The sequence below is a fragment of the Sceloporus undulatus genome, chromosome 5, assembly GCF_019175285.1.
Source record: "Sceloporus undulatus isolate JIND9_A2432 ecotype Alabama chromosome 5, SceUnd_v1.1, whole genome shotgun sequence".
NCBI lineage: Eukaryota > Metazoa > Chordata > Lepidosauria > Squamata > Phrynosomatidae > Sceloporus > Sceloporus undulatus.
The window spans coordinates 52,758,946-52,785,547 of record NC_056526.1 but is presented as its reverse complement, the minus strand read 5'-3'; the positions used below and the strand labels follow the sequence as shown (position 1 = coordinate 52,785,547).

The following is a 26,602-nucleotide window of genomic DNA, read 5'->3' as shown; positions in this document are numbered from 1 at the left end:
TAATATATACGTACTTCATGGTAATGATGATTATATTTTAACAGTATAGCATTGATAGATTTAAGTCACAGATGTGCGTGCTCAGCTATCTAGAGTGGGTCATAGTCCCATTTTTCTTGTCAGTCTAACAGACATTTTATGTAGTTACGTGGATTTATAGACCATCTTTCTTCACATTTGTATAAAATAAAATACTCCATGTCCTGAAAAGGCTGTATGGCAACTACGAACCATCTGATGCCTCATCTGATGGATATATTTGGTTACAACACAGCAATTTCTGATGCAGGAGAGCAGCACAACCTTAAGACTGATAGCCTGCAGTGCATAATGAACCATGAAAATACAATTTGGACTCCAATATCAAGAGTCCACAGTTATATCTTACCTTTGAACAGCCAAGTCTTGAACTGCTTAGATGTAGAAGTAATATCATCCCTTGAGAATGAAATAACTGTACATGTTTTAATTCAGCAAAATACGTAATGCAGCATAAACACAGCATAGCCATGTTTCTGTCTACTTATATTTTCTGTAACCTAGATTGAATGTCAAGTGTGCCATGCCTGATACTGATATCAGTTGTATTGGTATGTTTTGGTATAGAACCACCCAAGCTTCCCTATACTTCACAAATATTGTGCCACACTGCTGCGGTATTATAATGCAATCTAGAAATTGGTTAGAGATTCTTACTGTGCTTTTTAAGCTGCCCGGATTCCCAGTGATTGGGCGGCATATAAATAAATCCTATTATTATTATTTTTATATAAAAGAGCAAAGTCTTATTTCTTAGGATACAGTTCCATACAGATGGAACTTATGTCAAAAAAGAGTTCCTTTCTAGGAAGAGGAGTGTCGATTAGGTAGTGATCTGTTCAGGATTTTCACCTTAATTGTAAATAATATGTTGTTTGCAGTCCTGAACTCTATCCTCAAAACAGGTCCAGCACCTCATGAAGGTGATTTCATTAACTGGTGGTAGACGCACAGCAGAGCTTAGGAGATGTCAGAGTATTCCAGCTATGGCAAGGTCTTACTTTGCAATAGGACCTCACCATTAATTTGTATATAACGTATGGTGTCCAAGTTCGAATCTTCATTGCACCATGGAATTCATTGGGTGAGCCTGAATCATTCACACTCTCCCAGCCTTTATCATATAGTGGAAGGATAGAAGAATAAAACAAAACAAAACAAAAACAAACAAAAACATACATATATAAATTTCTAGTACAAGATAATCAATGTCTTAGGATCTCAGATTTATTAGTTGTGCCCTGTTGCCCCTCACTAATGCTGTCTAGAGCTTTTGGAAGTTGTAGCCAAACAACATGTAGAAAGCCACACGTTCCCATCAGTGTTAGAAGAATCATCCTTGCAGGGGAAAGGAAGACAATCACAATAATCAAAATGGTGAAACATTCCCTTACATGGATATGAATTATGAAATGGAGAAAGTAGATGGGGAAAAAATCACTTTCTCATAATACTGGAAGACAGAGTTATCCATTGAAGCTGATTGTTGGGAGAATCAAGGCAGAAAACAGGAAGTGCTTCTTCACACAGTTTTCCTTTAGCATTACTGAGGTCCCCACATGTGAGGAAGTGTCCCACATTTTTCTTTGGAAGTCAGTTGTCTATCTTAGTAATACTTTTTTTAAAAAAAATCTTGATTTTTAAAATCTGGGGTTAAATTGTACTTGTCACATACTTCTTGAATACATACAAGAGAAGACTGCATGTACTGTGCTTGCAGTTAAAAAACATATAGAAATATGTAAAACAGGCCAAAACCTTGTTTGCTAGAAAGCATACAAAATATCCCATAATTTCAGATGGCTTGATTTTGGTCTTACCCAACTTTCTAAGTTGGTATAGAGCTAAACTGACTATAAGAGAGAATGAGATAGGCAGCATTAGATCACTGAGGTGGGGAGCAGCAATGATGTTTTGGAGAATATGGCTGTGCTATAATTTCTGTGCACCTCCTGAGCTATCCTGCTGTCCAGCCCTCCAAGTTGAAGTAACATTAATCTACCAGCAGAATTCACTTGTGTACTTGAAATGTGGACAACATCTTGTTCTTTATTTCAGGTAGCAAAATGTCAAGACCAGCCCTGCCATTGAGAGAGAATGATAGACACCATTAGCTGTATCTTCAGTGAGATGTGGTTGTGCACCCCTTACACTCATAGGATGTGTTTAGGCCCCAAATGTTTGGACACCCCTATGTCTATCATTATCTCAAGTTTGATTTTACTGATAATAAACATCTGTTTCATGTAAAATGAAAATATCACTTGGCCAGGTAACTCAAACTCTTCAGAAAAGATATGTAAACTCCTTCTCCTTAAAGTATAATGTTCTTGGGTAGTTCTGATTCACAATATAATTCTCAGAAATGAGGTTTTTGCAGGAAAACTTGTAGATGTGTGGCTGAGTCTTCTAAATAGCCTATCACTGTCTTTTTAAACTGTTGGTGTGTTCTTGTTTTGTTGTTACTGTAGAACAAGGTTAGGTAATCATGGGCCTCCAGATATTGTTAGACTGAGGGGCTAAAAAGACTGGCTAAAATGGCCAGTATAGGAATGGAGTGGGGGCGTGGGGACTGTATGACACATGCCCCAACTTCCCCCATCTGCTGTCATGGCACATACCTACCCACGTGGTGAGCAGCATTACGGCGCTCAGATGATGCATGCCAAAAGGAGTGCTGGAAAGTGCTGCCTTGGTGACAAATGCACTCTTTTTCCAGCTCCAAAAAGAGCAGCATTTTGCTTCTTCTTTTGAGGCCAGAAAAATGCTGGATCAGGGCCACGGTATGTGGTTGCTGCAGCCCTGATCTGGTGCTCAAAGGGGTGGCTGCAAGCCAGTCCTTTGGGGCTGTCTGTTTTACCCCTTAATTCCCCTTAGTACCACCCAGCATAGTTATTGGTGAGAAGTTATGGGAGCTGCAGTCCAGCAACAAAGCAGATGCTCACCCCTACTGTAGAAATATTATCTAGAATGACAGTTTGTTTTTTCCTCTTTTCTTCTGCTTCTACATTGCTGTGTATTCATTTTCTAGTCTGAAAGCACTGTAGCATGCTTCCATTTTAAAAGCCATCACAAAGAAGCTTTAAATATGAGCTCACTAAGAATAGTGGAAAATAAAAGAGAAAATATATTTTGGGGTTTATAATTTTTTAGCTCTATGAGTAGTTTTACAATTTTCCCAGTGTTCATTCTCATATAAATGAAAAACTGTTACAGATGATAAAATAAAATTCTTGCGTTTACAATTAGGATCATATTTGGCTTTTCAGACTGCTAGCATATCAGCTTAAAATTGCACCCTGTTTTTAATTCTGTGAGGCACTTTGATTTATTAACCCAGACTTCAGGAATAAATCATGAGTACTAACTTTACTATTCACCACAGGCCTATATTCTTCCCTCACGATGCTTTGATTTTGATCTTACTTGGCTTCAAGTAGTCCATTGCACTGTGGTCTAGACTCCACCCTGCCCCATAGTCATCCCAATGTCCCTTCTATTCACTAAGTAGCCACCTGCATTAGTGAGTCATTCAAATTACTTAGCCCTTTCCCATAGGAAAACATTTTTGATTCCAGGAAGTGACTAGAAAATAATGGCAGCCTATCACACTAATGTTAGAATTTGTTGGCATTAGTAATGTCAGCATTTGTTGATGTGGAATATCTAATGTCAGCATTTGTTGATGTGAAATAGCATCATGTGAAAGCAACTGGGTTTAAACTAAACCTTTCATCATAGGGCTGACTTTTTTAGTTCTTTCTCATCTTTTCAGTTGATTTAAAAGGAAAGTAAACCAGGAAACTTAATGCTTCAAGCTGTCCGTCTTGCCCTTCTTTGCCCTCCCACACTGCAATCTCCTCTTGCTGTTATTTTTGCTGGGAAATACCAATGAAGCTCAGGCAGTTATATGGCCACACCCAGGCTACATCTGCAGTGCAGAAATAATCTGGTTTGACACCATTTTAACTGTCATGGCTCAGTGCTATGGAATTATAGGAATGGTAGTTTGTTGGGGCACAAGAGCAGAGCTCTGTAGATCTACTAATACTGCCTCTTTGGGCTTTAAATCAGGGCAATGTGGAGGAAGCCCAGACTGAGAACTCTTTCAACCCCCCCCCCCCACACACACACACATACCCTCAATCTAGCTTTCTTCAGTTGCATTTGTGTTGCAATTTGACACTGCTTTAACTGCTATGGCTCAGTGCTATGTAGTTTGCTGTGGCACCAGAGCTCTCGGACAGAGAAGGCTAAATATCTCACAAAACTACAAATCCAGAATTTCACACCATTGAGCCATTCCAGTTACAGTGGTATCAAGCTGCATTAATTCAGCCTTCTTGCTGCTGCTCTTGGCTCATCAGGAAGAAAAAGTGGCCATTTGTTTCAGTTTTGTCCTACCTTTTGGTGTGGTGAAACATTAACCTCATGATTGCTCACCTGTCTTCTGAAGTGGTAAAGCTACCTAATAAATGATATAGTGATATCATATCCTTAGTCATGCCACATCCCAGGAGAAATTCATGTTACATCCCTTGTCACTATCAACACCTGTTCTGTTCCAGTATACACCTTTCTATAGTTTACATACTCTACTTCACTGCATTTGCTCAGAATAAATGGTAGGCTGCTCCATGTCCATGCACACGTCTCCTAACTGTAACTTGGGCAATAATAATTGGATAAATGTATCCTATGGCAATGAAAAGTCAGATCTATTTGCTATGCAATGTTATTTAATGGTCTGGCATTCTAATTAGTTCTTCCCCCCAAATAATTATTGGTAGATGAAACAGTATTGGAATGCTGCATACGTTTCTAAAGTGCATCTCTAAATTAAACTCATAGCACATGATTCCCAGTAATGGTCTTAGGTGTCTTTTTAAAGAATGGCTTTTCACTACACAAACAATCACTTCAACTAATGCTTAAAAATAAGTGGCACACTATTACAAGATTTAGAGCAGATGTTTATGCTTGCAATTCTCTTAGAGGTAGGTGGACACAAATACATATCATATTTTAAAACAAAATGTTGACAGTTTATCACCCTTATTAGGCTCAAGACAATGTGATCCATACTCCAGGAAATGGGAAAATTTACAATGCATTGCATTACCTCATAGTCTGTATTTTGAAATCTCATGTAAACATTACATTTGACTCTTCCTTTAATTATTTTGTTTTGTATCCATATTCTATTTGCATTACATTAACTCATCATTTGGTGGTAAGTTTATGCTTTTTATGCATATTCAAAAAATTCTTTAATTCAATTTCTCTGTTTCTTCTCATACAGTCTGGCAGCCAGATATGCAGCTCAGTCTAATCACAGTGGAATTGCAACCAGTCAAAAAAAGCCTTCTAGGTCAGTTAATATCTCTAATTTATTGCTTGCTAGTGATGCTTAATGGAGTCACTCCCCACTGGCAATTTTATTCTTTAAAGTAACATAGACATTAAGCTCTTTATCATCATATTTTAAATGCAAGCTTTGCAGAACTTTTTGTCAGCCTTGCCCATGACTACCAAAAATAACAGCTCTATGTAATAGTTATAGGCATATATCTGTGTGTTGCAATTTAGCATACTGCATGCAAAATAACTTATTCTAATAAGCTGTCAAGGTTCAAGAGGGATTTTAGTGCTCAGCTTCTTGCTTAATATATAGACTAGAGAAAAAAAAACTATATAAAAGATTTCCATCATATTCTTCAACAGTGCTGCAGGGCCACCTTTGCAACTGAACTGCTAACAGACAAGCATACAAGCAAACTGAGCTGTCAGTCATGTCATTCCTGCTGACATTTAACTAAATCCACTTGTTACCCACAACTAGAATAGACCCACTGAATCAATGCAAACTAGGTAAATCTTAATTCAATTTGTCTACTCTAGTTGGGACTAACAGTTGGATTGAGTTAATTGTCCCTTGCTCCTTGCCACCTCCTGATACCCCTTTTCCATCTGCCCAACATGGAAGAAACACAATGCAGCTGGATGCCTGAACTGGGAATCTTCAGTCACTTACCTAAAAATTGCTTTGTTACTTTTCATTAGCCAAGGAAGGTTGGCAGCGAGTAAATCAACAAAGGAGTGGTGTTACAGGTGGGGGACTTGCATACTTGTCTATCAATTCAGTTGCAATGGTTCCATATACATCACTCCATTAATATTACACTTGTCTTCTCCTTTGATTTGGTTTACAATTGAAAGGAAATGTCATTGATTGATCACTGAACTTTCCCAGCGACTCTCAAAATCTTCAGTTTTTTAGTTTATTGACCAACTGAAACAAGGAGAAGCTATTCATAACTCTGGAGGAGGACTACTGTACAATTTCAACTGCAGTGGTGTAATTGTTGACTTTCAAATGGATAAGTGTTTTTAAAACTAGTTTGCAATTAGAATTTTTCTTTGTGTGAAAATGGTCTCAGGTTCAACGCTAGAGGTCTCCATGTGCAGCTGATAGAGACTTCTATTTCAAACCTTTAGTTAATGTCAGCCTGTGTCAACTAGGCAGCTTTCTAGGTTCCTATGGAAAGAATGTAAAACCACTGGGATAGAATAAACAATACTGATCCAGTATGAAATGGATTTAACAAACTTTTGTTTCAAATCTCTCATTTTATAGGCAATTACTGTTTTTGTGAATCTGGGATAAAGTACAATAGTGAACAATTCTGAAACAAATGGCAATCTTACAGCCTTAAACAGCTTGTATGTTGATTGCCTATCCTGGGTCTGTTATGGCTTATAGCCTTCTCTCTTATGAGCACTAAAATCCATGCATTTGTCTCCTAAATAAGGACTCCTCACTACACTTGTGATATTCTGTGTCACTTTATATGTAGTCTTTAAAAATACTGACTGTACTGTTTGTTGTGCAGTTCATTGCTGACAATGAACTATTGGTTATATAATCCCAATGTATATTCAATCCAATAACACCAACAGAGGCACAGGTGATAGTCTCAAATGAGCTATACCAAAGTGCAGTTGTTGTGCACCTGTGAGTTTATATTTTTAATCTCATTTATTATGGACTCTTGCCTCATTCACAGTTCATCTTGTCTGGGAGCTAACAGTTGTTTGTCTAACACAATCAGTTTATAACAATGTCAGTGAAATTTTGACCAGAATGCTGTTGTTTGTGAATTACTTACTGCTTTACACTTTGCATTTTTGTTGTTGCTTAAAATGATTCAGTGGGGGGGGGGGGTGACTGAAACAGGAAAAAATAGGCACATAAGGAAAATAAGTGACCTGAGCTACCAGAATGTATGTGTGTGTTTTAAAATTTAAGTTCAAGAGGTGCAATTTGAAGAAAAAAAAATAAAAATGTCCTTTTGGGCATGTTTGCATTTGTTATCTTCTCTGGTTACAATGAGAGGTTTTTGATTTAGAGCTGAAAAAATATGCTGTGCTCTACGGACAGATACCCAGAGAGAGAGACACACACACACAGTATATAAAACAAATCAAGAGCCAGACCTGGAAAGTAATTCCTGGATTATCAGACATCTAACTTTATTGGAATTCTTCAATTACCTCTTTACAGGAGGTGAAAAGATGGAATGGGCATTCTAATAATTAAATTCCAAAGATTTTACCACATGAGAAAAGAAAGGAGAAACGGATCAGGAGACTAGTGGCTTTCTCTGTGCTGCTCCACATGATGTTGTAGTACTGTTCTCTTCCCAAGAGGTGATGGTCATCAAAGCATGCCTTTTGCCAAACTGATTTCCCATTCAGCAAAAGGCATGCTTTGACAACTGTTGCCCCTTGGGAAGAGAACAGAAGTGCAACGAGGTCATATGGAATGGCACAAAGAAAGCCACTACTCTTCCAACGCATTTTGCCTTTCTTTTCTCATGCAGTAAAGTCCTAAGTCCACTCATAATTTCTTTTCAGTAGGTGAAACCAATTCCAACTTTTTTTGAGGTACCAACATAGTAAGCAAAGCAGTTTTAAACAGAAATCTATTATTTTATAATTTTCTTTTTGTATTATTTCCCCACCTTTCTACTTGCATCAGCTGGTAGCATTTTGCCATGGTAATGCCATTTTAAAAAATGTTTTAAAGTTAAATCACTTATTATAAACTGTTTTTTTAAAAATCTTTATCTGAATACAATAACCTGCCATTACTATTCTATCAGGAGTCTCACTTGTAAGCATTGTATCGGAGCAATTCATATCTATGGGCAGCATTTAAGACAGATTAACTTTGTTCAATAACTAAACTAGAAAACCAAATCAACAGGAATACAGTATGTGGTTATACATATTAGAATCAGTGACATATTGTTAATTTTAACTTTGCTACCTAGAATGTTACAGAGGGTGGCAGCAAATACCAGCAAGTGAAAAATGCATAGCCTGAACTGTAGTCTGTAGGAAGGATGGATCATTTTCAGTCAACAGTTTTCAAGTGAAGTAATAAACATGTTGACATTATCAACTGATTCGTCACATCATCATCTAATAATATCTATTACAATTGTCTGAGATTCAGGGAACATGAAGGAAATAAAATTCAACTACAATATCTAGAGTATATATCCTTATAAGCTATATGCCTTGATTGTTTTAGTTTGTCATATTTATCTTATAGTAAAATGTGGAAGTGAATTGCTTTAATAAAAGGTTGTATGAGGAAAATAGGTGAATCTTTTTTGCAGTATGAATGGAAAATGCAAAGGATCCATAAGTGTTTGTCTGTGATGCTATGCAGCATCTCGCACACATGCCGTTACCTAAGACAGACCTTCCATTGACATTGTTGAGTCTAACTAACCATGAATTGTGTTGTTTATTATGCCCAAATCATTCCTGAACAGCCCTAATTCCTGCTTTGTGTTAATTTATGGTGAATATCAAATTTATTTTTGACTATACTATTCTAGGCTTCCCGGGCCCTCAAGGGTGCCAGCTGCAGGCAGCAGTACCAAAGTCCAGGGAGCCTCAAATTTAAACAGAAGAAGTCAGAGCTTTAATAGCATTGACAAAACCAAGCCTCCACAATATGCAAATGGAAATGAAAAAGGTAAGTGTTTAATCAATAAGCATACAAGACCAAAAATGTTTCGTGATCATTTACAGCATGTATATATGATTATTAAAAGATAATGATAAATAAGTTCAGTCAGTACAGAATAATTAAGATACCTGCTAGATTGAAGATCATGCTGTTTATAATAGACAATGGTTAAAATTTTATGTTGCAGTTGGATGGCATATAAAACCTAACCAGCTCTTCTTTGGATAGATATCAATTGTGAAATTTTGGTGCGCTGGTGTTAAATGTTGTCAGTTTTGAAAGCAATAGTTGAATTGTAAGGCATTCTGCTATAAGAAGGAAGTGGCTTTTACCATGTTTTGGATTCCAACGGCATTTTTTTCACTGCCTGATCAGCTCAACTGGCAATAGTCCCAATATTGATCTTATTTTTCTAACTAAAGGAATACAAAAGTATAAAATAACATATTTTAAAAAGGTGATATGTACTGTACCAATTTACCACAAGGTGGAGATAGAAGTCATTGCAAACCATAATTCAATCATAAGTATTTAGCAAGCTGAAAATGTATAATTTTGACCTCATATATAGTTGGGAAAGAAGATTGTTTGGATTCAAGGGCATTAATTTACTTGAGACTTCTATATTATCATACCAATCAAATTTTGTCTAGTGTTACTTTTCCCTAGATTTCTTTCTTTACATTAACATTATATTAAAATGTTTTTTTCAGGTTAAATCTAAATCCTCCATTCTTTTGCTTGAAATTAAATATGGTTTATGATTCAGATCATTGGTGAGAACATCTAATGTCTGTGGAGCATTTATTATGTAGACACCCAAATGAGAGTACAAAACCATGGGTGAAATCCTATTTGTGTCCTGTGGCCTATTTTCCTCTGTGAACTGGTTGGGCATTTTTGTCCAATGCAGAATGACTGCATTCATTTTTAAAAAGGAGTTGCGCATGGTGTGCCATTGCACCTGGGTACATCTGCACATTTGCTTCTGCATTGAGTTGCATATTTTGGTGGCCTTGTTGAGTTTGCAGAACCTTGCCATTCAACGGGAGGTTTGCATAGCATGATTAACGTATAACTCTTCATGTGAAGATTTATGCCATGAAACCTCAGTGTTGTCTTAGCGTTATTTTAGCAATTTGAGGTAATGCAGTTCTACTTTGATTGCAGGAACAGTCATCGGGCTTTAAAAATCACCACCACAACAGTCAAATTCATGGATAGTATTCATGTCTACAACCTCTCACAAGGATAGTTGTTATTGTTGTCTTTGTTGTTGTATATCTTCAAGTCATTTAGGACTTATGGTGACCCTTAAGCAATCCTATCCTGGGGTTTTCTTTGCAAGGTTTCTTCACAGGTGGTTTACACAAGAATATCAAAAGGCTTAAAGAAAAATATGTTTTAATTTGTCTGAATGCATGGTTTAATCATTTCTACAGTCTACCACACAGTCTGTACGTCACAAGAGACATTTATGATTTTCATATTTATATGTTCTTGATACATATGCAATGTGCCCATTACTGTTGTTGCAGGAATACATTTTCAGGAACCTAGTAAACATAGAGCGGGGGAGATTAGCACAACTAGCTCTGTGGTGAAATGTTGTTAACAAATTAAAACAGCATCTGCAGAGATTCGATTGGTCCAAGTGGTAAACCTGGAAAAAGGTTCTATTATAAGATCAACCAGATGTGTAATCTGTATATAGTATTTTGAAGAATATATTGGAAATAGCTTTGGTTGAAATTAGTTACTGATTTTTTTTCTAAATCAATAAAATTATAATGAGCATGAAGCAGCAGCAGAATGTTGCATAACTACTGCTTCTAGCTCATCAGAATACTACAAGCCCCCTCTCAAACAATGCTTAAATTAATTCATTGGATCCTTCAAACCTGCTTTTCCATTTGTGCAAATGGTTCAAAACCTTAACACACATATGAAGGATGGGAGAAATATTTTCCATGTGTATGTATTTATATATGAATATATCAGTCATATTTTTTTTTGAGGTAATGTAGAATTGAATAGCACAGATCCTGTGAGGAATTTATTTCAGCCAATTGGATACACATGAGATACTGTAATTATTTAAATTATGCAAGTTTTTAAGCAAATGTAACTGGTGGATTTTTTTAAAGAAAAGCTTGATCAGTATTGTCACTTTTTTTAAAAAAAAATTCTACACAATATGTTATTGGGCAATAACCAGGTTCAGAATTACATTTGGAAATTTGGGTTTAATTTAGAAAGGCTCAACATCAGTTCATTTGGCTTTTAATATAATTTGCTTTGTTTTTCAGAAGATACTATATTAAGGCTTCAGACAAGACCAAAAGCAGCCATTAAGTCCCTACTCCAATTTTTTCCTGTTTAGATAGACTGTTCAGATATTATCACAGACCTATCCTACTTTGGTTTTACATAGTATACTGCATCAAAAATATGTTTTCAGGAAATATTAAGGAGATACTGGACCTGATGTCTTTGCTCAGTGGAGTTGAGGTTTTTAGCTCCTGTTTTCAGTTCCTTTTCCTACACATATTTTTCATGTAAAATGCAGATATTAATAACTTTACCTTTCCCAATGAACTAGATGGTTAAATGAGTCTGGAAGTCTTATTTGTGTCCTCACCCTTGTTTTGATAGGCATGGTAGTGCAGTTAGAGAAGGCTAATTGCAACATCACTATAATTTGTGGGGTCATATATGAGGCAAATGGGGCAGACCTATCCTGCTGTTCTCTCTAATCACTGACACAGGCTTAAGTTGATATCATTCACTTCACAATGATCAAAATGGCAAGTTATTTAAAGATATTGCTCTAGTTCTTTGAATCATAGTTGGAAGGGGCTTCATGGGTACTTGAGTCCAACCCACTGCCTAGTGCAGGATCTCCAGGAAAATCATCTCCAGAAGCCTTTTCCTGAAGACATCCAAAGGAGACCCCACCAGCTGTCTAGATAATTGAGTCCATTGCTGAATCACTCTTACTGTCAAGACATGACTTCTATTGGTCAATTGAAATCTACTCTCACGTGGATTTCTACTTTTCTAACTTTAAACCACTTGACCTGGTCCTACTCTCTGAAGCAGTATAGGCCTGCACCCTGTTATATACAAGAGCCCTTAAGGTATTTAAACAGTGCAGTCATATCATCCCTTGGCCTTCACCAAGTTGAACATGCCCAATTCCTTCAACTTTTCCTCAGATGCTTTGTTTTACATACTTCTTATCCTCTTTGTTGCCCTTCTCTGAATTTGCCCCATCTTGTCTACATTCTTCTTAAAATGATGCAACCAGAACTGAACACAGTATGCCAGAAGAGGTATGACCAGTGAAAAATAGAGTGGGACCATCACCTCAGCAGAAACTATGCTTCTATATTGTTGTGTGCCTTCATGTCATTTCCCCAATTTATGGTGACCCTAAAGCGACCCTATCGTGGGGATTTCTGGGGTTGAAAGACTCACCCAAGGTCATCCAGTGGGTTTCGATGGTCTAGTGGAGAATCAAACCCTAATTTCCAGAGTCATAGTCCAATGCTCAAGCCACAACATCATGCTGGCTCTCATACTTCTATTAATGAAGGCTAAAATAGCATGCACCTTCTTTTCTCTAGCATCACACTGCTGGCTCATGGTCAACTTATGATCACCAAACATTACAAAGTCATTTTCTCATGTTGACCTGCTGAGCAATGTATCCCCCATTCCATACTATACAGTTGGCATGCATTTTTTTCTATTGAATTTTATTTTATTAATTTCTACCCAGTTTTCTAGTTTATCTAGGTCTTTTTGAATTCCTTTCCTATCCAGTCCTCCCACTCTTGTCATCTGCAAACGTGATAAGGATTCCCTCCACCCTATCATCTAAATACTTGATTAAAATGTGGAAGAGTAATGGCCCTGGGACAGAACCCTGAGACATTCTACTTGAGAGCTCCTTCCAGTTTGAAGCACAGCCACTGATGATGACTCTTTGTGCATGGTTTTTTCAGCCAATTATGGATCCATCTGACATTGTTCCAATCTGTGCTTTGCTGAAATCTACATAAGTGACATTCACAGCATTCTCACCATCTGCTACTCTAATGACCTGATCAAAATAAGATATAAGATTAGTTTGGCAGGATTGTTCTGGAAAAAGCCATGCTTGCTCCTACTGATCACTGCATTGTCATTGCGATACTTGTAGGCAGATGCCTGTATAATCTGGTCTAATATTTTTTCTGATATTGAGGTCAGGTTGACTGGTTTGTAGTTTCCTGGATCTTTTTTTGTTGTTGTTGTTGCATTTTTTGAAGAGCAGGACAATGTTTGCCCTTCTCCAGTCCTCTGACATCTCACCTGTTCTCCATTTTTTTTTTCCAAGAATGATGGCAAGTGGTTCAGAAATTACAGCAGCAAATTCTTTCAGTACTTTGGGATTCAGTTTGTCTGGTCCTGCAGACAAGTCTTCTTCCATTCCTACCAGAAACCAATAAAAACCTATACTTGAATGTTATTATAAACCTAGTAGCACAGCCTGTATTTTTATTCCAGGAGCATATCCTGGTTTGGTTAACAGCAGACTTTGCATGAAATACTATGGTTTTTCTTTAAATTGCTAGGACAGGACTATAATTTCATATATTTAAGTTTTAATATAATTCTACCCCCTAGAGATCTTTCTCTTTATCTGCCACATTTCTGCTATATCCCTTTATAATCAGGAAAGCTTATTATATGTGTGTGTGAAACTTACTCAAACCAAAAACTAAAATAAACTGGGGGAAAATCTTTACAACTATACTGAGTCATATATTTGTAATTTCGCTTCAGCAGTAAAACAATTATTTCCATATTTCAATTTACTGAAAAATTGGGGAACAGAAATTCTGCAGCAAGGATTGAAGGGAAGGTGCGGATATATAAATGAGTTCTATAAGAGCAGGCTTTCAAAGGATTTAGCTCAAGTAAAGCTTTCAAATATGCACTTTATTGGGATGGGACTTTGTAATCATGAAGACTTGAAAGCCTGGAAATATTAATTTTCCTAATACATTCTCCCTACTTTTCTTTCTCTCTCTTTAGTAGAATCACCCAAAGGTCCTCACCCATCTGCAGGCATGAATGGAAATGTACAGCATCCCACCAGCACTGGGCAGCAGCCGGTCTCTGCCATCCCCTCTCCAAGTGCCAGCAAGCCTTGGCGCAGCAAATCCATGAATGTCAAACACAGTGCCACCTCCACCATGCTGTCTGTCAAGCAGCCTAGCCCTGCAACCTCTCCACCACCTTCAGACAGGCTAAAGCCACCTCTTTCTGAAGGACCCAAAACACCATCATCTGGACAGAAATCCATGCTGGAAAAATTCAAGCTGGTTAATGCAAGGACTGTTTTGAGGCCTCCCTTATCATCAAGTTCAGGCCCAAGTGACAGTGGGAGAGAAGATGAAGCCTTCTTAGAGTGTGGTGAAACAGATGGCTGCAGTGGTGGGCTTAACAGTTGTGGCTCCACCAGCAGCAGCCCTAAAATATCACCTAAACTAACCCCTCCAAAAGCTGGAAGCAAAAATATCAGCAATAAAAAGTCTTTGCTACAGCCAAAGGACAAAGAGGAAAAAAGCAGAGAGAAAAATAAAGTTTGCACTGAGAAGATGGTAAAGGAAGAAAAGGACCAGGTCACAGAAACACCTGCAAAAAAGACCTCAAAAATTGCAAGCCTAATCCCAAAAGGGAATAAGGCAACATCAGCCAAGAAGGAAAGTTTAATACCTTCATCTAGTGGGATACCAAAACCTGGATCAAAAGTACCAACATCGAAGCCAAGTACTTCACCGGCTTGTCAAGGAAGTAAAGAAACTGAAAAATTGAGAAGTGCAAAAGGAAATCAATCCCCATCAACAGTAAAATCCCAGGTTAATGACAAAGTAGGAATTCCTTTCTGTCTCTCATCTTCTGAAGGAAAGGAATCTAGTACAGCTCTTACCCCAAGTTCATCTGCTGCTCTTTCAATGGCTGCAAGTAGTGCACAGGCAACAGGAAACACTACAGTTCAACTTCCTCAGCAACAGCAATACAGTCACCCAAATACGGCCACAGTAGCACCATTTATTTATAGGTAAGATTAATTTTCCATGTTTCATAATTAAGTTGATTGTAAACCTGGCAGACTAATTCTAAAGACTTTCATGATTTTGTTGGGTTTTCCTTAACTTAAAATTAGTTTCAAAAAGGTATCCAGTAAATTTGACCACGAGGAGATAGTATTCTAAGAAGGCTAATCACTATTCCCTGCATCAGAAAATTTATTAGAAGACTAGTCCATTAATTTTTGTATTAAATGTTAATACAGTAGAAATAAGTGCAAAATTAAGTATCTTAATATCCTATATTTTATTATGAGACAGCAATGCTTGACTTTCCTGTGAAAATTAGAAATAGTAAGGTTAGTTGATTTTGACAAGACAGAGCTGAAATGACTGCATGGGAACATTATTCAGCAAAAGAGGCTTATCTGAATGAGAACACATATTGTAGGAACAAAAACAATTCCTCTTCCTGTATAACTATAATTTTTGTTTAATAATTTATAATCAATGATTACAAAACAATTTAAAGTAATTACAGTGAACAGAACATTACTGTAATAACTTACCTACAATATTTTAGCTTAATCTTAAATATGTACTGTACAGTTTTAATTATTGCAACAATATGGCTCTGTGCAAACAATTTAGCATCAGCGCCGATATGGAACATGTCTTTATCATTGATTAAAAATGAATGTTGATTGTGAAAGCAGATACAGGGATAAGGTTTTAGAGCTTTTTAGCAATTTCTGTGGAAACTTGAAGAGGCTTTCAGGTTAAATGGAATATGGCCTACCCAGGTTCAATGTTTATTTCATTTAATGTAGGTGGTTCTTCATGATGAATAGTCCCATAAACTGTGAAACCAATGATTCCACTACAGCGTTTTATTAATCTTTTCTTTTTTTGTATTTTTCTTGTCTTTCTGCAAGAGCTATTTTTGCTGCCACAATGAGGAGTAACAATAAATCCCTTTATATGATGAGAAAATTGTGTTCATGTAGTGAACTGAGCAGTGCAAAATTTATATTGTCTGGAATGTGACGACTGCATATATCTTCCTAGAAGCTCAGCTACTTCCTGCCTTAGGCTGAAATCCTGTGTATACCTACCTGTAGCTGAGCACAGTGGGACTTACTATATGAGTCAAAATGCACAGGATTGTGTCATTAAAAATATGAATGCTTGGGCAACCATATAAGAGGTCCCTTCCACACTACAACCCTTTCACCATAGTCCACATCTCTTGATTTATGAACTGTGAGTAATCTTGCAAGTATTAAGCTCTACCAGTTAACAATCATCTTGAAAACTCTCCTCAAGCAGCACATCTCAAAACTGAGACACCTTTAGGCAATATTTTCTGACCACTGTCAACTGAAGTTTTAGATCCTGGAAGTAACAGAGACAGGAATGAGAGCATAATCTATAATTAGGTACTCTTTTTCAGAGTAGGAATGTATCTATATACCACAAGGAAGTGGAGGAAAGTGAAACAATTGCATGCAGAGCTGAGGCACTGGAAATTAATTCAGAGAAAAAGCAGGGACAGATAGAATATTTTTGATCAAAGGAAATGTGAGAAAGTAGAATTATTTTATAATTCATTTTTAAGTACAGTCATGTAGCCAATTTGTTAGGAGATGGTTGACAGTGCCAATTGGCCTAATGACCCATGTACCAAAGCTGTAGTTTTTCAATCTGCAAGAGAAATGAGTGAGGTTGACCAAATGGCAAGCCAAAGTTATGCCTAGCTTTACTGCCACAGACATAATAGGAAGGGCTAGTGTAGCAATACATGGTTTCATGTCTGAAATATAGGTGATTAGAAAGAAGACTCCTATGGTTTTACCCAAATAAGACAATAAAATGCCTGCTAATGGTCCAAAAGGGGAAATGAATACACCTGTGAATGTTGGCTTGCTGTTATATTTGAACCAGAAACCGTATTCTAAAAGAAGTCCTGGTAAGTTTAAAAACAAGCTTGTTTTAAATTACAGTGTCCAATCTGAATATAACAATTAGCATACAAAAGATCAGAGAAAAAGGAGGTGGAATATACCATTTTAAGGCTCCTTACAGAACATATACATGTTGTTAAATTATGGTTTTTTTCTTCAGTACAAACTGAGCCAGTGCCTCCTTCCTGGCTGGGAAGTTACTGCTGGATGAGAACTGTGTGAGGTCCACAGTTGCTGATTTTATCCAGATTCAAAGCATACTACCTAACATTTTTGCACCATTTGCTAGTCTAGATTCCCAAATATCCCCTCCCCCTGAAGACTACACCTCTTACCCTGAAACCAAGACATAAGGCAAAATGTTTAGTCTGGAATTAAAGAATAAGAAATAAAGAGTAATACTACTCCTAAATGCCATTAACTTGTAAGAAATAGGGTTGGCCCCTTAGGGGCTCCACCATAGAAATTGATTCTGAAAAGGGCTACATGAGTCAAAATGGTTGGGAATCCCTGCTTTAACTAATAGACATGTTTAGGAGTGATGGTTTAATCAGTTGAGATAACTGGAAAGTGTTTTTGAATATCAGCCAGTGTACTTATTTTAAAAAATGCTTCTGATTGCTTTAGAAATTATTTGGACCATTCCACATGCAGGTCAGGTCTTGAGAGAGCAAGGTAGTCTTATATAGTGAATGGGTGAAAATATAGTAAATGTATTCTGGGAATACAGTGAATTCTGGGAGACAAGACAAGTTTTAATATTTCAGTTTAACACATTTTTGAAATATCAGAAGTCTATTAGTTTTAACTTTGTCTTTTGGGTAAATTAAAGTCTAAAAAGAATAAATGGGATACAGTGATGAATACTTTATTAAGTGAGATAGTTTAACAGTAATTGTTAGCAATTTGTACTGAAGATAAAAATTGGTTATAGATTAGAGTGGGTTAGAGGACATGCAGAAAGAATATATGTGATTCTACAGACCATAGTTTCAAAACCAACATGGATGAATGAAAAATTCACACCATTTAAACAAATCCCAAGCTTCAATTGATAGATGTAAAAGTTTGAAATGACACAATTTACATTAACTGTGTGTCTCTAAAAGAAAGAGCCGTGTTAATCCCTTTCGGCATAGAAAACAGATTCATTTTTGTATGAGTTTTTGTGGTTATAAACCCACTTCTTTACATGTGATAATAAATGCTCAGGTATACAGCATAGTTACATAATTGTGGGAGTGGAATGAAATATAATAGGATCAAGAAAGATGCAAATCATGCACCTTGCCTTAAATTTTCAAAGCACTACATAAAGTGATGCAGGTGTTCCAGATCTTTCAGTGTGTAAAAGCAATAACTCTGCTTTCCAAAAGTCAGTTTCCTTGAATTCAAAATCTTCTCTGAGAATATTTCATTTGCTACAGATGAGAAAATTCTTGTATTAATATAAGTAATGTGCCATGAATCCCTCATCTGTTCATACCTCTGTTAATGGATTGGAATTTGTAGATATACAATTCAAGTATTTCTCTTTCTAGTCTTCCTTTGTTATTATTGTTCAAGAACTGCAATCTTTAAATCCCACACACTATATCCTAAAAGTTTGAAATGCATTACAGTGGGTCGTCAGTATCTGCAGGTATTTGGTTCCATGAACCCCCCCCCCATAGATAACATCCCCCCCACACACACAGATGGTCAAATTTACCTATGATAGATGGCAGCCAGGCTGAGAAAAGTCTTGGGGCAGTAAGGGAGGCTTCTGCTGTGATTTGGCTCAAAAGGGGAAGCTGTTATATGTCCAAGAAGCAGGGAGAATATAAGCATGTGGGGGTTTTTTTTGGGGGGGGGGGAAGCTTAACACCCCCTCCCCCTTCACTAATTGAAATCAGTCCTAAGCAGGAATTAACTAAGGCAGGCAGAAACAGCATGTGCCTGACACTAGGTTTCCTGATGTTGCCTTCCATCCCACCACTCCTCCACCCTAGGTCTCATTGAAATAAATCCCAGACAGGCTCTCACTGAGGGGTGAAACAGACAGCCCCTTTATGATGGCTTCCTGGCAGCTTGGGGCCATGTTGTTTTGACAACGCACGTCCTCAAGCCGGCAGGAAGCTAGTATGAAGCTGCTGGCCCACCCATAGACTGGGCAGCTTTGTGGCTCTCCATCCATACACTATATACCGCAGGAGTGCCACAAAGCTGCGTGCAGTGAGAAAGCTGGCTTTTTGCCAGCTCAAAAAGGAGGGGCTTTCTGCCACTTCTTTTGGGCTGGCAAAAATCTGGGTCAGGGCCGTGACCACCACATGCCATGGCTCTGATCCGGCGATCAAAAGGGCAGTATCAAGCCACCCCTTCAGGACAGTCTGTTTTGGCCCTAAGGCAGGCACTGGTTCTCAAACTGTGGTATGAGACCCTCAGGGAAGGCACAAGAGTTACTTAAGGGAGACTTGGAGGCCCTGACCTCCTCTTCTCTTCCTCTAATTCCCACACTTTTTCTGTCCTGGAGGGGAAGAGAAAAGCAAGTAGAGCATTTGGAGTAGCCGTCTCTGCCTGAGAGGGGAGGAGGAGGAGGAGGAGGAGGAGGAGGAGGAGGAGGAGGAGGAGGAGGAGGAGGAGGAGGAAGAGAGTGGGAAGCTCTCTCACACACTGTGACACTCTTTTATTTCAAAAGAAAGCAGTTCAAAATAAAAGTGGATTTTTTTCTGGCTTCACATCTGCCACTGGGACATTATTTCAGTTTTCAAAGCCAAATAGAAAGGGATTTTGTCCATCTTATCCAGGTCTTTACTCATACAGTTAACTACTTTTAGCCAACTGGCCAGTTGTGTCATGGGATGTGCTCTTTGAGTATCCATGGTTTACTTCTATTTGCAGACTTGTGACTGTGTCCACTAGTGACCATGCCGCTATGACCTTGAATGAAGCACACTGAAAGTCTAGGGATCCAGAAATGGGCAAGCTTGACCCAAAAGCTGTTGCAGTAGTTCAATAACAGATTGGAAGGCAGATTTTTGAAATGGTTTGATCTTCGGATTTGGACATTACATTGCCCAATTTCCACATTGAAAAGAGCTGGGAATATACAAGTGAATCCAGATAACTTCTAGTAGAAGTTGTAGAGAAGAGTAACAGGCAATGTCACATGTGTGGTATGTTATCTAGAGATGTTTAAATAATTCTTAAAGGGGTGTTGTGTTTATCTGTCTTAATTCTGATATAAACAGGCTTTATTTGCACTCTTTGGATGGATATGTGAAATAGAATGTAGTTATCCATCACATGCAGCTTTTTTCTCAAGCTTGCAGTGTGGACATTTGCTTTAAAATGAATTGAGAACTACTGTACATATTTTATAGCAATAGCAAGTACATTTCTATACTGCTTATCAGTGCACTTAAGCACTCCTTAAATGGTTTACAATATGTAAGCTAATTGCCCTCAAGAAGCTGGGTACTCATTTTAGCAACCTATGGTGGGTTATAGACCACCCATTTGGGGCGGTCTGGACCCTCCCCTTTCCCCGGAGTATCGGGGCTTCAGCGGCTACACCGGCAGCTGCTGAGGCCCCGATCTGCCGCTTTTCGGGCTGCGGGGAAGCAGCAAAACGCCGCTTCCCCGCAGCCTGAAAAGGGATGTCCCTGGGGCTTCAAGCCCCAAGGACACCCCGTGGCAGCGGGGAGAAGAGAAAGGGACCGCTTGGCCCCTTTCTCTTTTAGTCTGCTGGGCGCAGCCGTCTGAAGGCTGCGCCCAGCAGACTAAACCAGGAAGGAGCTCCGAAACGGAGCTCCTTCCTGCTCTGTGTTCAGGGCGCACTAAGCGCCCTGGCGCGGAGCAAGGACGTCACGTCCGCGCCGCCCCATCTAGAGGCAGCGCGGCCGTGACATCCTCACGGCGGCGGCCATATGGAATCCTAGTGAGTGCTCGTCACGCACTAAAGTGCCGGTGTGTAACCGGCCTATGAAAGGATGCAAGGCTGAGTGGACCTTGGAGTCCCTGGGATTGAACTCACAACCTTGTGGTTGTGAATGACTGCAGTACCGGCATTTAACCACTGCACCACCAGGGCTTTCCATATGCAGACACACGCTCTTTAAGAACATACACATGTAGAGATGCATATTTTGTGGCAAAATACATTCACAAAATAGAAATTTGATTTGGATGTTTTTAAAAATTGAAGGAGATTTTAAAAAATAATAATGGATAGAGCAGAGTGTACTTATGGATGGAGATGTGCAATCTGTCTCTAATTTTATCTTTTGCCATAATATACTAAGAAATCAGACTTAGACAAATGTGAAAATATTTTTCCTGCAATATTCCACTAACACAAATTAAAGTATTTTGATGCTGGACCTTGCATAAACCATAAACCAGCAAGGTTTAATTCTCAGTTGACCCTTTAAAGAAGCCAGCTCCCAGTTATCATGATGTTTATTTAATATAGAGAATTGTGTTATGTCAGAAAAAAATTAAATTTAGATTCTATGTTAAATGGAGATATATAGAAATTCACTGATGGGTCATAGATTTTGAAACACTTGCCCATGGTTTATAGAGATATGTAACAGGGTACAGAAGGAGAGAGAGAGGGAGCCAAGTGATTCCTCTTAGAATATATAAAGCTATGTGTTTGCATTCTGTTTTATATTTTGATCCTACACTTTCTCAAAGAATGGCTGATGGGGTAATTCTTCTTCCAAGAGCTTCAGATATACTTAGCATAGAAAATAATTTGCCTGTTGCTAGCTAGTAACTAGCCTTATGGATGATGTGGGATTTGTATCTAGGATTTCCATAGTTATTATTATTACTTGTTGTTGTTAATTGCCCTGAAACCAACCTCAACACATGACGATGCTATAGATAAGACATCTCCAACACTTCTATCTTCAACCATTCTGCTCAGCTTCTGCAGGTTCAGGCCTATGACCTCCCTAATTTAGTCTAACCATCCGGCATGCAGTTTTTCTCTCTTTGCGTTGCCTTCTAACTTTCTTAGCTTTATTGCCTTTCTAATGAGTCATACCTTCTTATGATGCCAAAGTAGGACTGCCTCGGATTGTTAATATTCCTTCCTCCTATTTTCACTCCTCCTTCTTCTGAGTCTTCTCATGATAACTTCTGCATACAAATTGAACAAATAGGGTGATCGTATGCAGCCTTTCCTAACCTCTTTGGCTTTTGGAAAGAATTCTGTTTCTCCATATTCTGTTCTAGCAGTAGCCTCTTGTCCTAAGTACAGATTCCTCATCAGGACTATGAAATGTAGTGGCACTGGCATTTCTTTAAGAGAATTGTATTGTCTATGCATCAAAGTCTTGGCTATAGAACATGCTGATATTCTTCTCGATTTCTTGGTTAACTCAATTATCCATTGTATCTTTGTAATGTTGTCCCTAATAATTATTCCTTTCCTGAACCCTATTTCCATCTTTGAGATTTCTCTCTCTCCGTACATTGAGTAGAGTCTATGCTGCAGAATTTTAAGCATAATTTTGCTTGCATGGGAAATTAATGCTATGGTCCTATATTTACTACAGTCTTTTGTGTCTCCTTTTTTGTAGATGAGGATGTATATTGATTGTTTCCCATATGTTGCCCACTATTTTGTTTTCCATATCGGTTGGCATATTTTAGCTAACACTTGAGTTGATTCTGTCTGGGTGGATTTGGAATATCATCTATTCCTGGTGATTTATTCTTCCCAATTTCTCTTATTGCAGTTTCCACCTCCTTTACAGAATTTGGAGTTCATCTTTGTATGAACATACAAAAGAAAAAAAAAGAAAAAAAAGAGAGAGAGACAACATACAAACCTTAAAACAACACTGAACAGCATTAAAAGCTCACCCCAGTCAGTTTCCAAAAGCTTGACAGCATAAAAATGTCTTGACTTGCTGACTGAAGGAGAGCAAGGATGGGGCCATTCTGGCCTCCTGAGGAACGAGTTCAAAGTCTGCAAGCAACCACTAAGGTGGTCTCCCTTGTCCCCACCAAAGGAATCTGAAAGGGTTCATATCTAAACCCCAATCTGCCATATTACACTACCTTGGGTTTAATGTCCAAGGTTTGCAATATGTCCATAATCATCTTTTTTCCCAGATAAAAATCAACCCAATTTTTATAGCAGTTCAAACTATTGGAAGTGTTCTGGTTTTGAAACTGTACTAATCCTTTCTTTTCTAACTGTTTCTAGATTCTAACACTGATTTCACACATAAGGTTGAAAATTACCTTTGAGGCTCTCTTATGCTATTTATGTGAATGTGTGATTCTTGCTAATGTGGAAAAGATGCATTTGTAATTCAAATGAGTAGTCTGATTGATGTAGATTTACATTTGCATTACAAACTGATTTAAGCAGAAACTATATCAGGTTTGATGTACAAAAACACCTTTACTCTGAGCTTGTAAACATAGTGGCTTGGTAACCTCTGGCAAGTAAAAAAATTCTTTGCAGATGAACATCCAGATATTTCACAGCTTTTGTAAATTAGAAAATTCTTTATTTCTGGTTCAGATTTCTTGAAGTCCCACAAATGACTAAGCAAGAGGTCTAAAATAAATGTTGGTATTATATTTTGGCTTGTTTTCAAGTATGTCTTAGTTTTTGGTGCACTTAGAAAACATTTTGCTGTTCATTTGTATTTTTTGTTTCTAGAGTATACACTTCCTGCAGGTTTTTATTTATTAATTTAATTAATCTTATTATTCTATTCAGCACTGTGCAAATTTACAGCACTTTATAAATAAGTTTTAATAATAATAATGCTGGGTTTTTTTTAAAGTAAACCAACTGTCTGAATATGAAATGGCTAGAACATCCAAGTTCATGGGGCTTCAAGGCAAACAACTTATCTTATCATACAGATTTTGACACAGGAAGTATCAGTGTAAGTAGAACCCAGAGGATCAAGCAGAGTTCAGGAAAGGAAGAGGCACTAAGGATCACATTGCAAACATATGATGAGTAATAGAGTGCACCAGGGAATTCCAAAAGAAAATCAGCATGTGCTTTATAGACTATAGCAAAGCCTTTGACTGCATAAAGACATAGGAGTGCCAACACATCTGATAGTACTGATGAGGAATCTGTACTCAGGACAAGAGGCTACTGTCAGAACAGAACATGGAGAAACAGAATTTTTCCGAGTTGGCAAAGGGGTTAGAAAAGGCTGCTTTTCACCCTATCCTTTCACCCTATCTGTTCAACTTTTATGCAGAATATATTATAAGAAAAGCAGGCTTGGACACAGAAGAAGGAGGAGTGAAAATAGAAGCAAGGAATATCAACAATATAAGATATGCAGATGACACCATAGTACTAGCAGAAAACCTCAAAGACTTGGAACACCTACTAAGGAAGATCAAAGAAGAAAGTGCAAATGTAGGTTTAATGTTGAACATAAAGAAAACAAAAACAATGACCACTGAGGACCTTAACAAGTTCAACCTAGAAAATGAAGAAATGGAAATAATAAAAGAATTCCCATACCTGGGATCAAAAGCTGATAGAAATGGGGACTGAAGTCAGAAAATCAGAAGAAGATTAAGAATGGGGAGGGTGGCTATGAAAGAACTAGAAAAGATTCTAAAATGCAAAGACATACAACTCAGCACAAAAGTTAGAACCATACAAGCCATTGTATTCCCTATTACCATGTATGGATGTGAGAGCTGGACAGTTAAGACAGATGATAGGAAGAAAATCAATTCATTTGATGTGGTGCTGAAAGAGTGCTGAGACAAAAAGACAAACAAATGGGTCCTAGAGCAGATCAAGCCAGAAACCTACCTAGAAGCCAAGATGACCAAACTGAGGCTGTCATACTTCAGACACATGAGAAGGAAGGACTCATTAGAAAAGACAATAATGCTAGAAAAAGTGGGGGGGAAGTAGGAAGAGAGAAAGGCCACTTGCCAAATGGATGGACTTTATTAAGGAGTTTATGGTTCTGGGGTTGCAGGATTTAAGCAGAGCAGTGGAGAGCCTGGGGTCTTGGAGATGTCTTATTCATCGGGTTGCCATGAGTCAAGATCTACTCAAAGGCAGTTAACAACAGAAATCAAAGTACATTGTGCAATGCATGTATTCTGTACTGAGCTAATATTTATTTGGATTATTTATACCCCACTCTTCATCCACAAAGGCTCTCAGAGCGATGGACTCTTTTTTTTTATCCATTTATATAACTGTGTATCCTTGGGTCTGCTACATCTAATTACACTGAAGGAAATGTCTGTGTTGTTTTTAGTGGGATCTTCTGGAGAAGTTATGGTTTTTACAGAGCACCTCCCTTATTGTTCATTGGGGTGTGCAGGTACTGTAAAAACAGAGGCATTTGTCTGAACCCCGGTTCTTTCATAAACATCTGATCAGCTAATTTCGTCTACCCATCAAGCATTCTTTGTTCCCCTTCCAGTCCTGATCTGTCTTTTAAAATTCTGGTATTATCATGAGTTATAGGATTCATAATGTTGAGGTTACAGCAAGCTATTGCATCCTTAACATGGCAGATCAGAGGCATGAACCCACCAATAAATTTACAGTTATATCACTTAGACACATTCTTGTGAAATTAAACTGGCAGCGAGCCAAACACTGCCTGTCAAAGCTAGTACTAAAGATTTTCACCAAAAATAGTCCAAAGTCTTTGAGCCAATTTTCAATGGATGTATTTCTGGGTCAAGCTGGATAGTGCATGTGGTACATCATGTAATGATGTGTCAGATTTGAGCTACAGTAAGTGGGTTAAGTTTTTGAAAAGAGAAAGAAAAAGAAGGCACAGATCTCTCCTCCCCGCCCGCCAATACTTATTTCTTAATTGACTGTATAAAGGGATAAATCCACTATTCATTTTTCTTAATAATTTGAATTGTTGTAGTTCTGATGATGCCTTAAATCTAGAATGAAACAATCTATAAAAGCCATTCAAGGCAGCTGAAGCTATGAAACCTGTCAGGATCTATAAGGCTTATTAATAGCACGGCTTTTGGAATGTCAGAGAATAGCTAAAGCAAATCTTTGATATTTGTGGGCAAGGTTGTTCAGACACAGAATGATGACTCTTAACAGAGGAAGTACAATGCCCTGATTTCTGTTCTTGGCTAACATAGCAAGAATAATCGTTAAGTTATAAGGGTTAATTGAGGGTAGACTGCAGAACACAGACTAAGAAGATAAGATTTATGAAAATAGTTTATCTTCCTGTATAACTTAGATTGATGTTTCTGGTCAGCGGGAGAAACAAGTATTTTTATTTGGATGAAATAACTTGCTTGAAAAGAAAAAAATGTTTTCTGTACTTCTGCACAGCAAGATCAGAGTGTGGGGCAGACTCTGGGCTCATTCCCACTATTGTTTAAAACGGATCGTGTCGAATCACGATCCTATTTAAACCACCATGGTTCCCACTTGTGAATCGATTTGGAATCGATTCCCAAGGGCGGGGGCATGGTTT

General features: G+C 37.9%; 1 protein-coding gene across 15 annotated transcripts in view; it reads left to right on the top strand.

Annotated features, from left to right (window-relative positions):
• NAV3 (neuron navigator 3) overlaps positions 1-26,602 on the top strand; it is a 572,439-nt gene that overhangs the window by 377,917 nt on the left and 167,920 nt on the right. For 10 of the 15 annotated variants that reach the window (XM_042467939.1, XM_042467940.1, XM_042467938.1 and 7 more), the window contains 3 exons: positions 5,342-5,410; positions 8,952-9,091; positions 14,171-15,200. In XM_042467939.1, coding sequence (XP_042323873.1) covers positions 5,342-5,410; positions 8,952-9,091; positions 14,171-15,200 — 1,239 coding nt within the window. The remainder of the gene's footprint in view (positions 1-5,341; positions 5,411-8,951; positions 9,092-14,170; positions 15,201-26,602) is intronic. The other 5 variants (XM_042467943.1, XM_042467933.1, XM_042467932.1 and 2 more) reach the window with 2 other exon arrangements.